Raw genomic sequence first — 14,686 nt, forward strand, 5'->3', positions numbered from 1 at the left:
AAGATCGCTGGCAACGGATCCATTTGGACAGTAGGTTTCCCTTTGGAATGCCTCACCATGGAGTACCAATGAGATTACTTCTTAAGTGGCTTCAGCCTCTTGATAAACTATTTAGCCATGACCTGAAATTTTACCTCTCCAGGCAAATTATGAGGATTGCGGTAAATGAATGGATTTCTTAACATTAATTCTTTGTGAGCAACTTCTTCCCTCATTCTCTACAAGCAGGCTAAGACTTTTCCCTATGTAATATAGAAGCTGTTCCTTGAAGTCCCACCCCTCACGTCTGGCCACCAGAAATGTTACTGTCTTTACACCTTTGGAAGAACAGCTGGTTAATACAAAAACAAGAATCAAATTGTATTAACATTAAAAGGCAAATTATACACGTTGCATTAGAGAAAAAAATTCAAAATGTTACAAGTTATCATTCTGGTCCTGCAACAAGCCACCCGCGTGGTTAGAATGAAGAGAGAAGCTGCTAATAGAGAAGATTGTGCTAAGAATTTTCTATTCTGCTGCACAGTTTCTCCCCTCACACTCAACAAATGGCAAACAGTGAGCAATGAAACAAAGAAGCCGGGATGGAAAGGATAAAACCAACATTACTACAGTAGGATAGATAGAAATATGCATTCTTACATAACGTGAGAGATTTCTAATTTGGAAAGCAAGCCATAACGATACAGCATTTTCCAGTAAGAGGAGGTCTCTACAGAGGAACAGAAACCTGCTTTGCAGAGTTTGATAAAGAACTGTATGAGGATCATGGCATGGTTATGCAAATTCTCTGACATAAAAATGTTTCCAGCCCACAATTCCTCCTGGGACCCTGCATGTGGAGCCTAGACTCCCTTAAAGGAATGGTTTTCCAGGTGTTAAGTTCTGCATTGCTTGGCATATACCTTGTCAGCAGCTACTCTGAGGCCCTATCATTCTGGATACAATGGATACAAAACATATGATTCTACTCCTAGGGGCATTCTGCACCAAAAAAACTAAAAATTCTGCACACATTTTAAAATTCTGCAAATTTTATTTGTTAAATAAACGTGGAGGCTCCAGCATGGCTTTGGGGAGCAGAGAGATGGGAGATCGCTGTGCAGTTGCCTGCTGGGACACTTACTTGGCAGTGAGGCTGCACTCAACCCTGACACAGCTCAAGGACTGGGCCTGCCCCAGAAACACCCCAGACCCCTGCCCCTCTGTGCTTGCCTACACCTGGAGCACCTGGCAGGCTCAGCAAGGCAGGATCCAATGTAGAGGGGCTTAGTGTGGAGTGTGGGTTGAGAGGGTTCTGTGTGGGGCAATCTGGGTGCAGGCACCTCAGTGGTGGATTAGGGTGCATGGGAATCTGGATGTACAGGGGCATGTTGGGGGGTTCTGGGTGCAACAGTAATGGGACTCTGCGGGCGGTCCAGGTGAACATGGTTGGGGCACAACACGGGGAGCCTGGGTGTGTGGGGGATAGAGCTTGGCAGGGAGAGTCAGGGTGTAGGACGCTCAGTGGGGGGGGGGGTCCAGATTCTGGGGGAGTGGGGCTCAGCGGGGTGGGGATCCAGGTGCAGCTGGTTGGGGCTTGGTGGGGTGGGGATCTGGGTGCAGGGGGGCTTATCGGGGGGGGTTCTGAATGCATGGGGGAGGGTTGAGGCTCGGCAGGAGGATCTGGGTATGAGGGGGTCTGGATGGATGGGGGAGCAGCTCCTGGTACAGGGATCCCTTCCCTTGCAGCTAAGAAGCGATAGGTGCGGGGGGGAAGAAGAGGAGAGGGAGTTTGCAGAGCTTCTTGAAGCTGGGGGAGAAATCTGGGAGGGGTCTGACCCTGGATGCCGTGCAGGGGAAGAGGAAGTACCGTCTCCCTCAGCCCAGCCAGGACTAGCAGCTGAGCCTGGCGCAGGGTAGGAGCCACCAGCTGGGTCTTCCCCAGTCCTGCCCCCTGCCCCACAGTGATCTACCTCTCTGCTGGCTGCCCTGGGCACCCAAAACATACTGCTGTGGAGGGTCGCATGAATGGCTCTTGCGGTTTCCCTTTGCTTCCCTGTCAGAAGGTTGTTTTTCTTCAGGGAAGCAAAGAAATCTGCACAGGACAAATTCTGTGCATGCACAGTGGTGCAGAATTCTCCCAGGAGTAGTATGATAGATGCATATACTCCATATGCTCAATATATCTTCTAGAGTTCTATGAAGATCCTGTTATGATGATTTTCCAAAGGATGCTGAAGATAGACAAAATGATGGTATTCATCTCCTGGGAAGATTAAAAAGATGCATACACCTTTGGCAGAAGTGTTTCTCAAGATGTGAGGACAAAATTGTCTTCATAGGAGCACAACTGACTTCTATTAATATAGTTGCTCATCGGTCTTCCAGAAGTAATTACCAGAAAAGCAGGACTTGACGAACAAATAAAAAAAGAATTATGTGCAGTCATTTTGCAATGTGCCACAAGGGCACTGGTAAATATAATTGCAAGGAGGTGGGATTCACCACAGGTTTGTCTAATCCAGGCATTCTGCTAAATCTTGGGGACACATCAGATTCCTTGACTGTCTATCTGTATAACAAGTGTCACTAGAGGCTGGTAACTATTTTTTGGGGGTGCTTAGTTATAAGACTGTCCCTCCAAACTATACTAGAGAAACTCTAGTATAGCTGAGATCACTAATCTTTGGGATTTTTATTTACCCTCCAATCAGAAATGAAAACTTGACCAAATGAACCAAGGCACTGTCCCTGACCCACAGAGCTTACCTCTGATGGGTCTAAAAAATAATTGGTCAATTGACTGGTCAAATATTTTAAAGCATGAATTTATTAGGACAAGAGTAATAAAAAAAGAGAGACTTTACAGTCCCCAATAGTCTTCAGTACTTATACCTAGTTACAAAAAACATGTTACTTAACTGAGTTATTTTATCTCAAAAATGCAAAACATTGAAATGTAATTTTAAAAAATGGAAAGAAGTACATTACTATTTTTAGCAATATTAGGGTAACATTTAAATGTGAATATTACTATTCACATTTAACAGTTACTAAAGAAGAGAAAAATGAAATTACACGAACACATGGCAAACTAAAAAGAAAAAAATATTTTTTATGCACTTATGCTAGGTAGGCAGCAGGCATCTTAATGGCTGCACACCTTTTCTCTTTGTGTTGGGGGAGAAGGTTTAATGTCTGAATTCTCATCTCCTTTCTCCACTCCCTTGTGAGTTAATTTCTGTATGTTCGCATAGTCAGTTTACATTGTAAGGTGTTTGGGGCAAGGACCATGTCTTAACTTGTTTAATGTATTTTTAAAACCACCATGTATATTGATGGCCTGGCATATAAATAAAGGTATACATACAATGTTTGTTCTAGAAGAATCTAGGTGCTCAATTATCAATGATCCCAACAGAAAATCCCTGGCACTTTTCAATGCCGAGGCTGCATAATCATAGGTGGCCTCAGTTGAGATTAAAAAGGATCCTGTGATTCAACAGGTCTTTTCTATTCTGCAGGTGCGGTGAAGGATCCTTTGCTAGCTCTAGCTGGTCCAAAAACCATCTCTGGGGTACATTTCAAGGAGGTTCATGTAAAGGGCACATTGAAAAGGCACCAGGTTCTTCTCTGGTCAGAAAAGAAATTTCTACTGCTTCTGAGAGTAGTATTGAGTATTTGTTACCCTCTGGCAGTTCCGCAGACATGACCAGATATATTGTTAAAGCCAACCACTGTATCCACAAGTGATTTTTCAAGATTTTATCTTCCTTTTTACTGAAGGCCCATAATTGCTGGTCATCTTATTTTTTAATCCTATAGCACTTGCTTTCATAGCTTGCTAGTAATATGCTGGAATTAAAAATGCATTTGCCTGTGAACAGACATTCATACCTAATCCAAAACAGATACTCAATTCTGAATTACATGTGGGAAGCTTTCCACATCTTCACCAGGAATTTTTGGAGAAGTGGCATTGCAGTCAGGGAATGAGATGGATACAGGACACCCAGAAACCAAAGACACTAAATTATGAATGTCTAATACTGGGAAAAATCTGGCCAGAACTGTGCCAACTGCATTTCTGGGGTTCTTCTCTGGGTTGGGGTCAGACAGCTCTTGTTCTTGAATACCATCACATTTGAAGCATTTCCAGACGGACAGGGCTCTGATTGGGATGTTGTCCAAGAATGTGTATAAAAGATTTGTTTTTTCAACATTTATATATTTTTTTTCAACATTTTTTAAGTGCTGATATCAGAATGAACACGCTTCCCGTAATGGTCTCACCAATGCCCTATGCAGAGATGTACTCTGTACTCCCACCCTCTTCATATATCCAAGGATCGCTTTAGCCCTCTTGGTCATTGCACTGTGCTGTGAACTGACATTTAGCTGTATATCTACCATTGCCCCTAAGTCCTATTCAGAGTCACTGTATATCAGGATACAGTCCTCATCTTAAAAGTGACATGTTCTTTTTCCCTAGATATGACCTTGCATTTGCCTTCACTTCCTAATTAAGGCATCTGCTAGAAAAGGAAGATCTTCAATAGCTGAAGCAGAAATTGTGTTGACCTTGTTGCAAACAGATGTATGGCTAATGACCCTATTTGATTAAACAGACACTCCACTTTAAGCTCTTTCATAGATCTTTTCAAAGTGATCTTGACACATCTCATATTTTCTGCTAAAAATGTTCTTTCCCAGAGAGATGGAAAGTTATTGGAAAGATCTGGTTGTGAACACACTATTTCCCAGAGGCACATTGCTTTGAAAACTGAGGGGAACAAGTCCCACCTTACTGCTTTATAAGCAGTAGTAATATATGGCTGCTATGTTGCTCATAAAGGTTAACAGCTTTATTGATCACTAATAAAGTTCTGAAAGTTGAAGGAATTGCTCAAGGCTCTAGATCACTATTATGGAGTTTGGCTTCTCTTGATTTCTACAAGCTTTGAACTAGATTGTATTTAGTTTATTTTTTATTTTTCTATAATGGCATCTTTATATCACAGAACTTGAGGGGGAGGCACCATATGAACGGAATTCCTCAAATGATTGATGGAATTGGCCTTTGCATCAATGTTTCCCAAACTGCTTGGGGAACAGCTAGTATATTTAGAATGAACAACTGGACAATACCTGCTTACCAAAGACACTGTGCTTTGTCTTATGCCTTGCACAAGAAATAGTGGTATGTACATACATCATCACATTGGTATTCTAAAACAATTCTTGACTGGATTTTCTTGGTGATGTATGACAATCATGATATACATTTGTAAATGCAGATTTATCTTGAAGAAAAGCTGAATTACCCTTTGAGCCTAAAGTTACACCCTAAAGTCAGCTCATGTGGCCTGAAAAATGAAGTTTAACTTGTCCACTTGAGACACCGATATTTCAGAAGGAAATAGAAAACACAAAAGATCCCAATGAACAAATTAGGGGCCTTTATGAACAAATGTACTAAGTACAGATACTTAAACAATGAACACAGGCTATGGTAGCTGTACATTTGTTAAAATCCACGAGATCCAGTTAAGTCAACCATCAAGTCCTTGCATTGACAAAGGTAGGCACCCAACTTGGTTCTACTCTCTCACAATTTGGATATCTTGAAGGTTGAGAGCTCTGGATCAGTCCATGAGTACTTTAGGGAAAGTCTACGGCACTTAATGATTCAAGAAAAATAAAATTATTTTATGGTGACCGAATCTGAGTATCTTTTCAGCATAAAGGAGTATTAGGCTGAACTGCATTCCTCTGGAATTAAAAGGGTCCACCTTTTAACATGAGCTAGGAGAAATCTAGATTGCCGACCTTGTTTGCATTGCCATAACTTTTTCTAGGAAAGGAATCTTAGCACTGAAACAGTCCTGTCACTTAAAAGGGAGGTCCTGAAACTTTGTTTACACGTCCTAGAAAAGGTCCAAAGCATGGAACCTTTTAAGTACAACAGCTGATAGTACATACTTTAAACATGTCATATATAAATCAAGCTGTTCTCTTGCTACACCCTTCTCCTTTGCAAGTGAACCCACAGGGTAGGATCCTCCACCCTACCCAAAGTCCAATCGGATGCAGTGGAATGAGCTCAAAGTGTGGGCTGGACTGGCCATAAGAATGCTGGTTGCAGCTTCCTGATCTCACACTGCCCGAATCCCGGCATAAGTTAGAACTGAGCAATAGCTCTAACTTACACCATACACTACCAGAGAATTGGCTCTATAGTTCAGAGAAATATTCGGTTCCAGAAAGAAGTTGAGCTGATGATTCTCCGTTTTCTCACAGAAAAACAAAGCAGCCTCCAATATGAAAGGCTTGCCCTGCAGTTGGGGTCAGATAGGTGACCCTCAGATCCAGACACTATTGTTCAGGGAAATTATTAAATCTCCATACATATAGTAAGATCTATAGCCTATTGTCACAGACTGTATATCTCTTAAATCCTGACCCTCTCCATACCATTCATATTGGAAACAGTCCAAAGAGGTCTGAAATTAAAATAATTTAAATACATTTTTATCACCAAGTCAAATTAAATAAACCAAATTTGCCAAAAAATGCTGACAGATGAACTAGTCCATGACTCACTTCACGGGCAGGTGGAAGAATATGATGGTAGAACTGGATCTTTATGTAAATCTGAGTTAGAATATTTGGATCCATGGGTCAACAGGCAAGTGCCCCTAAATATTTTACTGCTTTGGTATGTTTCCAAGACTAACAAGAACAGAGTACCAATCCTAGAGTGGGAGCTACAGAAAATTATGAAACATCAAATTAAGTTTATGATCCGACTGTGTGATGCATTTAGCACATACCCCTACTCTTCTTCTGTAGCTGGAAAATTTGTTAAGAATCTGTGTTGTCATGTTGCCTAATGTTAAGGAGATTATCACAGACAGCAAAGTATGCATTCAAAAAAGGTGGAGAAAACTGGGGTGTGAATGTATAGTGCACTAGCTTACCGCACATTTTCCTGATCTTAAGATCTTTAAATATTAACCGTAATATTGCATTAATACAATTTTTTACATGTATCATTACTTTTTTTAGACTCAATATTATTTTGCAGGAGTTGAGTGATTTGATACAAGTCCATGGATTTAACGCCCCACAAGAGAGGAAAATCTGTCACTAGCCCAGTAGTTACCAAAAGGGATAAGTATTTTATAATTTCCTTCAAAACAGTAAATGCAAAATAAGATGCTAGAGTTAGGGTAAGGTAATCACTTTAGTTATATAAACCTTCAAATTGCTATGTTGAGCAAAAAGTGTGTTATATCTTTTAAAAATAAAGATTATGAAAAAAAGAATTGAGACTACCTGCAATTAAAGATTTACTCTACAAATTTAATTATGTTCTTAATATGTTTTGGACAAATAGCACAGAGTCTTGAAATGATTATATATATGTTTATATTTTAATCCCACTTTAGCAAGTGATGTAGACAAATACTGAACATTAGCTTATGGTGTTCATATACTTACCACTCCAGAAAGTTGAAATCTTATTTTATGTTTCATGTGAGGTTCTGCAAGTGGATGACATTCCAGGTCCCAAAATTGAGCATAGTCTCCTCTATCCCTAGGTAAAAAGGTGATAGCAACCTACCAGGATAGGGTAAAGTGTTAGTGAAAGTTTACTTAGATTTTTATATACCACTACAACCTTGTCTACATGAAAAAGTTACAGTATTTTGTACTGGTTTAACTACATCAGTTTAAATTCACAAACTAAGTGTGACACTGTACCTCAAAGCAGCACCCTGGAACCTCCATACTCACCACTGTCATATAATTATGATATGTTTTGTACAAAGTATGCCTTGTATAATTTTAAAAGTCTTGATCTGTTGAGCATTATTATCCTGTTGGATCGTATGTGCTATCATTTTATGTAAAATTATGAAGTTTTGCTATCTGCGTGTTACTGAAATATGTTGTGAGGTTGGGAACACCCACAACTAGCCTTTCAGATACAACAATGGAGTAGCCAGACAGCAGTTAATGATTCATCAACACCCACCAAGGAAAGAATCCACTAGTCCAGAAACTGTATACAATGGAGAGTTCTCACAGAGAACACACAGACAATGGAGACTGCTTGACCAATGGGGGTGGATTACCCACCTCACAGCAAAGATCTTTCCAGCAAGCTGGAAGAAACTATAAAAGATGGGAAGTGACATCACTTAGACTCACTCCCTGCCACAACTCAACACCTGGAAACACGTCTGGAGGACAAAGACTTTGAACTGGGGGACGGTGGTCCCAGGCTGAGAGAATCCCAGCCTGTGTATTGAGGATCTGTGACCTGTTTGTACCATCTGCAGGGTGAGACATTTCTCCATTCAAATCCTGTTTAGTTTGTAGAATTGAAACAGTGAATTTATTTTTAAGTAACCAACTCTGATCTCTATGCCTGCTACTTATAATCACTTAAAATCTAGCTTTCTGTAGTTAACAAATCTGTTTTATATTTAACCTTAAAACAGTGTGTTTTGGTTGAAGTGCTTGGGAAATCTCAGCTCAGTTTACAAAGGCTAGCGTGTGTCCACGCCACAAGGAGGCAAGGGTGGACTGGGTAATGAATTTTAACTGGCCAGGCTTCTGACCAGTGCAGGATGGTACAGTTCTAGGGTGCAAGACTGGGGAGTTGGAGAAAATTGGCTGGAGCTATTGATGATTCATGCAAGGCTGGGAAAGCATTAATGTAATGCAGTAGGGTGTATCCCTACCTGTGGATGTCTGTGTAAGTGCAGTACCTATCAGAGATTTGCGGCTTGCCATAGCATCACAGTGTGAGAGGGATACCCCAGGTTGGTGGGACAGAGGACTCAGCAGTCCAGGTTGCACCCTGGGGACCCTGTCACACCAAGTTACACAAAAGTTACAGCTTCCCTAAGTTCCAAACTTGCTTGTGAGCAAATGTGCTGCACTTGTTAGAGGTGATTTAAATATGCATTACAATGAACTGGCTACGAGTCAACTTCATTTGAACAGCCTTAGGTCTTGTCTACATGAGAAAGGGCTTGTCTTTATGGAAGGGTGCATCAGTTTCACTGAAGCATTAATTTAAAACAGACTTAGTTAACCTGGTGCAAACCCTGTATGAGTACTTGTAGTCTTGTGTACACAGCAAACTTGGGCATGAAGATAAAATACACTAGCCTGCTCATACTAACAGACTGCATAGACTCGCCTACTGAGAACTAGAAGTTCCTAGCGCACAGAAAGACTGACTTGTTTTAGTTTAGCTCAAGTCAAACAGGTTAAAGCTAAACCAAAATAAGACATTTAAACTGTAAATACCTGTGTGGACACTCATTTTGGTTTAACTAAATTGGTGCAAGTTTGTGTGAAGACAAAGTCAAAAGTGAACTGGTTTGACTTAATCACTTTAACGCAAATTTGTTAAACTCGTGCACAAGCCAATTCAACTTAAGTAAAATCAAAATAAATCTGGGTTTAACTGAAGCAAGCGTCCACAATGCTTTCTGCACGAGTTTTACGAAGTCTATTTAAAATGAAGCCTCAGGCTGAATTGGTTAACTTCTGCATTTAGAATGGTATTCATCTGAAATGTTGGCTTTCAGCGCTAGCAGACTAGCAATAAGCTTTGCAGCAGTATAAGGCATATATTCTTTTAAGTTCACCACATACATTTGCAGTAGCTTGTATCATCAGGAAGCCTGAAAGCATTTTCTATTTCAGGGGTTCTCAACCTTTTTCTTTTCTGAGGTCCCCCCAAACATGCTATAAGAACCCCATGGCACAGCAGTTGTGGCACAGCTGTTTTTCTGCACAGAAAAGCTAGGATCAGTATTAGGGGGTAGCAAGCAGGGCAACTGCTCAGTGCCCTATGCCACAGAGGGCATTGCGAAGTTACGTTGCTCAGGCTTTGACTTTAGCCCGGGTGGTGGGCTTGGGGCCCCGGGTTGCAGTCCTCCGCAGCAGGGCTCTGGCTTTCTGCCCTGGGTCTTAGTGAGTTTAATACTGGCCATGCATGGCGGACCCTCTGAAACCTGCTCACAGCCCTCGAGGGGGTCCCGGAGCCCTGGTTGAGAACCACTGCTCTATCCCATTGTATTAACAGATGCAACATTAAAGATCAAAATGGTTTTTAGCATAGGCTTTATAAAACTGCATCACCGCACATGTTATTCAAAAAAACCTTCACAAACTACAACTGATGAATAGGAGACATAATGCGGTGAAAGCGGGAGAAGGTCTAAAGCTAAAAAAATTCACAAATATTCAGTGATTCATCTTCAAAAAGCATTGTTAAAAAAAGGAGTTGCTCTCCTAAGAAAATAGCTTCATAGATGCAAAATATAATGTATGTATTGTAGGGATTTTTCTAGTATTGTCAATTGAGTTTACATGAAGAGACATATCAATGAGTGGATGCTAATGACCTTTCTGATACATCTGAAAATGGAGTACATCTGGCCCTATTTTGGATGGCCAGTGTTTTATCATTACCATTTAATGAGATGTTTAGACGCATGTTAAACTATTTCCAACTTTGAAGAAGTCCAGCTGAAATGAGGTCATATTTCATAGAGTGCATATGCTTCATGTAAGTAGTTACATTACGGTTAAGACACAACATTCATCTGCTTAAATTCATCATAACACTAAAAAAGCTTACTTTTTCTTTTCCATGAGCTCCAAGTGTACCAGAAACACGGGAACATCTGAAAGCTGTGTAGGTAGCCCTGTAAACATCTCCACTTTCATCTACTCCCTACAAATGAGGTAATTAAGTTTTGATAAATCAAATATAATAATCTGCTTCATAAAAACTGTTCTAGAAGCATCCACCAAGTTCGTAAGCAAACGAAGAATATTCTATAACATTTACAAAACTACTGTGGTCTAATGACTTGTAATAGAAAAAGTAGTACATTAGCTATAAGTAGGGGTTCTCAAGCATTTTCATAGTGTGGGTCACATCTAAGGGTGTCTCATGGACCACCTTCTCTCCAGTTCATGATTGCATTGGCCTAGCCCCCACCCACTGGCAATCAAATGTTATCCCTCACATCCACAGCGATTGACCATAGAAAATATTAGGAAAATAACATGTTTGATTTCTTGAGAGTCAACATCATGTGACCATCCAGCTCTCTAAAATCCAGTAGTGCCCCATGGACAACTTCTTGTCCTCTAACCACACACAGTTTGGGGACCACTGAACTACAGGAGAACAACAATGAGTAAGTAATCTAGCTACACAAGTACAAATATTTCCTAACGCAGGGAGATTTTTAACCTAGGAGAAATATCTGAAAAGATTAAGTTAATAAGTATAAGCTCTTAAAAATGCCTGTTGAAAATTTAACACACATTATTTCCAATACAAATGTTAACTCACCTTGACATATGGTGGGGCAAAAGATGACAAGTGCCACTTCACATCTTCATTCCCATTATTTTCCATCTCTAGGTAGTTTTCTAAAAGAAAAGCCTCAGATTAGTAAACATGAAGTGAGAAATTTAGTACATGTGTTTTATAACTTTTTTTGAGTCTTTATACCTTTAAATAAAGAGTGATCAAGAATAACTATTTTCGTTGTTGACAAGAGTAGTAACAACCTTCACGTCTCAGAGTGCCAAATAACTTGCTTTATACATTTTATCAACCTCTATTACAAAACTCTTGGGAGTTGAACAGTCAGCTGTGTTTAACCTGGAATGTGGATTTAAGCCTATTACTCTTCATCATCTAATGAAGAATCATATGGACACATCTACAAGACCTAAAGCCTCAAACTAAAGTTGTCCTTGAAATCGCTGGCGTTTCTCAATTGAATCTGAATGGTACAAGCTACCCTCTCATGGTAAATTGATTAACTCTATCTTCAAAGAGTATAAATCATTGGCAAGGGACAACTCAAACATCTAGCTCATCAGATGAATAAGATCTGGCACATCTACAAACTTTGCACCTTGGTTAATGCAAGGCTTGGCTGATGCTAAGTAGGTCAATGGCTAGTTTGTGCTAGAAAACCTGTAGCTATAGACAGAATACAGGATGGTGAATCGCAGCTAGGTTTATCAGCTCACCAAGATGTAGACAATCCAAACTCAGTGCATTGAGACCTGGGCAAATGTCTCCACGTATTACTGGATAAATTGATCCAAAAAACCTATAAGTAGAGACGCACTTCTGATCCCTTCCCAAATAATAGTATTTGACTGTCCAAGGTACGACACTGCCATAGTTGGCAATAAATACTACAAACTCATTCTCTACATCTTTGTCGTGTCTGACCTTACTATTTACTCCTGGACATCTGATGCCTTTTCCTTTAAGTCCAGACCTTGGGAAAACAGAATCAAAGCTTCCAGCACTGGCATTTTAGCTACTGAAGCTTTGATGTTCACTGCACATAGTGGCTGCTGAAGCTTCACTGTGGGGCTATTTGAGCAAAACCTGTATCCAAGTCTCCAACACAGCCCTAACTCCAAACATGGTGAAAACTCAATGTGGACCATGAAACAATAACATTAACTTTGACCTGAAGGAGGCCAAGAATAATCACCTGATGGTATTCTCAGAAGATGATGGGTCAAAGTTACATCTTGGAACACATTTCATACCTTGAAATATCATGAACCTTTCCCAGGCAAATAAAGCCAGTGCTCATAACAGTACCTTCAAAATCAGATCTCCCTGAGGTAGCATTTTAAGGAGTTGAGCTGTTTATATTAAACTAGGCAGATATTTACAGGCGGGAGGAATGGGAAGAGAACATCCATCTCAGTTTCACAAAACATAGCTTTCCCTCAAAATAATATAATAGGAAAAAATGAATTGATTAAATAAGCCTAGAAAATTCTTGGAGTATTATGATTCAGTAAACTATAAAGCCACTATATCACTATGTAACTCCTGATCTATTAGCTGTAACAAATGGCTGATATTGGAGAAAATTCAGTAGTTACCTAGTGGCAAGGCAATTTAATACAGTAGTTTTGAGCATTCTTAGACTTACAGAAACAGACTGAGGGTTCACAGTTCTACTTTATTACCAACAATGCTGTGAAGGCTGTTTCCCCACTCTGGCACTTTGAGTGCAGAAGGTGGGGGCTTGCAAGGGCCACTCCAGGCTGGCATTAAACTCCCAAGGTCACAGTTCTCTCTGACCTTGGATGAGATGCTGCCACCACCCAAGTGCAAAAAAAAAAAAAAAAAAAAAAAAAGGACCCAGGAAGGCACACTTGGGAATTCCTCCCTGTAGGGTACCCTTGTCATAAATAAACAGATCAGGGTTAAGGTCTCTTTTACCTGGAAAGGGTTAACAAGCTCAGTAACCTGAAAAACACCTGACCAGAGGACCAATCAAGGGACAGGATAATTTCAAATCTCTGTGGAGGGAAGCCTTTGTCTGTGTTCTTTGTTGGATTGTGCGTTCTCTTTTTGGATCTAAGAGAGACCAGACATGTCTCCAAGTTCTCCTGGAGTAGTTCCTACTATCCAATAGTGAGTATTAATTAGAAAGGCGGATTAGTCTTATCATTTGATTTCTACATTTGCAATTGTGAGTTTGCTATAGAATTTCTTTACTTCTGTACTGTTATTGCTTTTACTGAGAAAGAAAGGAGGGGGGATTCTCTCCAGAGATGGATAAGTTTAGACCCTGTATTTTTGCATCCTGGTAATACAGAGATAGTGTACTTTCTTTTTGTTCTTTTAATAAATTATTTTCTTTGGACTTGGTTAATTCCTTCTCTTGTGGAGATTCAAGGGAAGGGGAGGGGGGAAGAGTGAGTTCCTCCCGAGGTTGATTCACAGGGTTGAATCGGAGTGAATCTCTCTAGAGTGGCTAGGAGAGAGGGAGGGGGGAAGTGGGCTGCTTCCCTGTGTGTAGAGATTCAGGGAGATTGAATCTGTTTGGGGAAGGACTGTGTCCCAATACACGTACATTATTGGGTGGTGGCAGCTTTTACCAGATCTAAACTAGGATTTAAGTTTAGATAAATCCATGCAGGTCCCCATATTGGAACCCAACAGCTCCAAGTGGGGGTGAGACCTATGACAACCCTCAAGCCTTTTCACCCCACCCCCCTAGGAAAGAGCTGAGAAAGAAAGAAAATAAAGGAAATCAGCTGTTGCCACCAGCTAATTAAACAACATATGCACAAACCTCTTAAGACACCGAAAAACCAATCCTGTTATTAAAAAAGATAAATTTTATTAAAAACAAAAAGAAAGAAAATATATCTGGAACTTAGGCTTTTGCTAGATTTAAAAAAACCTACTTACAAAAATTAAACATCAAGAATAACCTTCTTGAAGTCCAGCTTAAAGTATACAAGCAAAACAAAAAGCATTTGGGGTTAGCACAAAAGAGTCCACAAGCAATAAGAAATAAGTAGAAATAAACATAATCGCGTCTTCCTAGACATTTCCTAATTTACTTACATATCTGGGGTTTCAGATAGGCAATCTCTAGGTATGATCTGATGGTTTTTCATACCTGTCTTAAAGCTTCTCACAGCATAACTGCTGCCCTGATCCCCTCTTCCTTGGAGAATCACAACACACAGACAAAAGGAAGCTTTTTCCCAATTCTAAAAAGTTCTAGCCCTCCCATTGGCTCTTTTGGTCAGGTGCCTACTCCTTTCCTTTTACCTATGGGCTTGTTAACCCTTTACAGGTAAAGCAAGAAGAGAACAG

At 40.3% G+C, this 14,686-nt stretch overlaps 1 protein-coding gene across 1 annotated transcript in view; it reads right to left on the minus strand.

Annotated features, from left to right (window-relative positions):
* Positions 1-14,686, minus strand: part of LOC120397312 (centrosomal protein of 192 kDa-like) — a 189,227-nt gene that overhangs the window by 7,694 nt on the left and 166,847 nt on the right. Inside the window, exons 52-54 of the mRNA XM_039523013.1 lie at positions 11,378-11,457; positions 10,652-10,747; positions 7,486-7,605 (exon numbers count right to left, since the gene is read on the minus strand). Coding sequence (XP_039378947.1) covers positions 7,486-7,605; positions 10,652-10,747; positions 11,378-11,457 — 296 coding nt within the window. The remainder of the gene's footprint in view (positions 1-7,485; positions 7,606-10,651; positions 10,748-11,377; positions 11,458-14,686) is intronic.

The sequence above is a fragment of the Mauremys reevesii genome, linkage group 2 (genome assembly GCF_016161935.1).
Source record: "Mauremys reevesii isolate NIE-2019 linkage group 2, ASM1616193v1, whole genome shotgun sequence".
NCBI lineage: Eukaryota > Metazoa > Chordata > Testudines > Geoemydidae > Mauremys > Mauremys reevesii.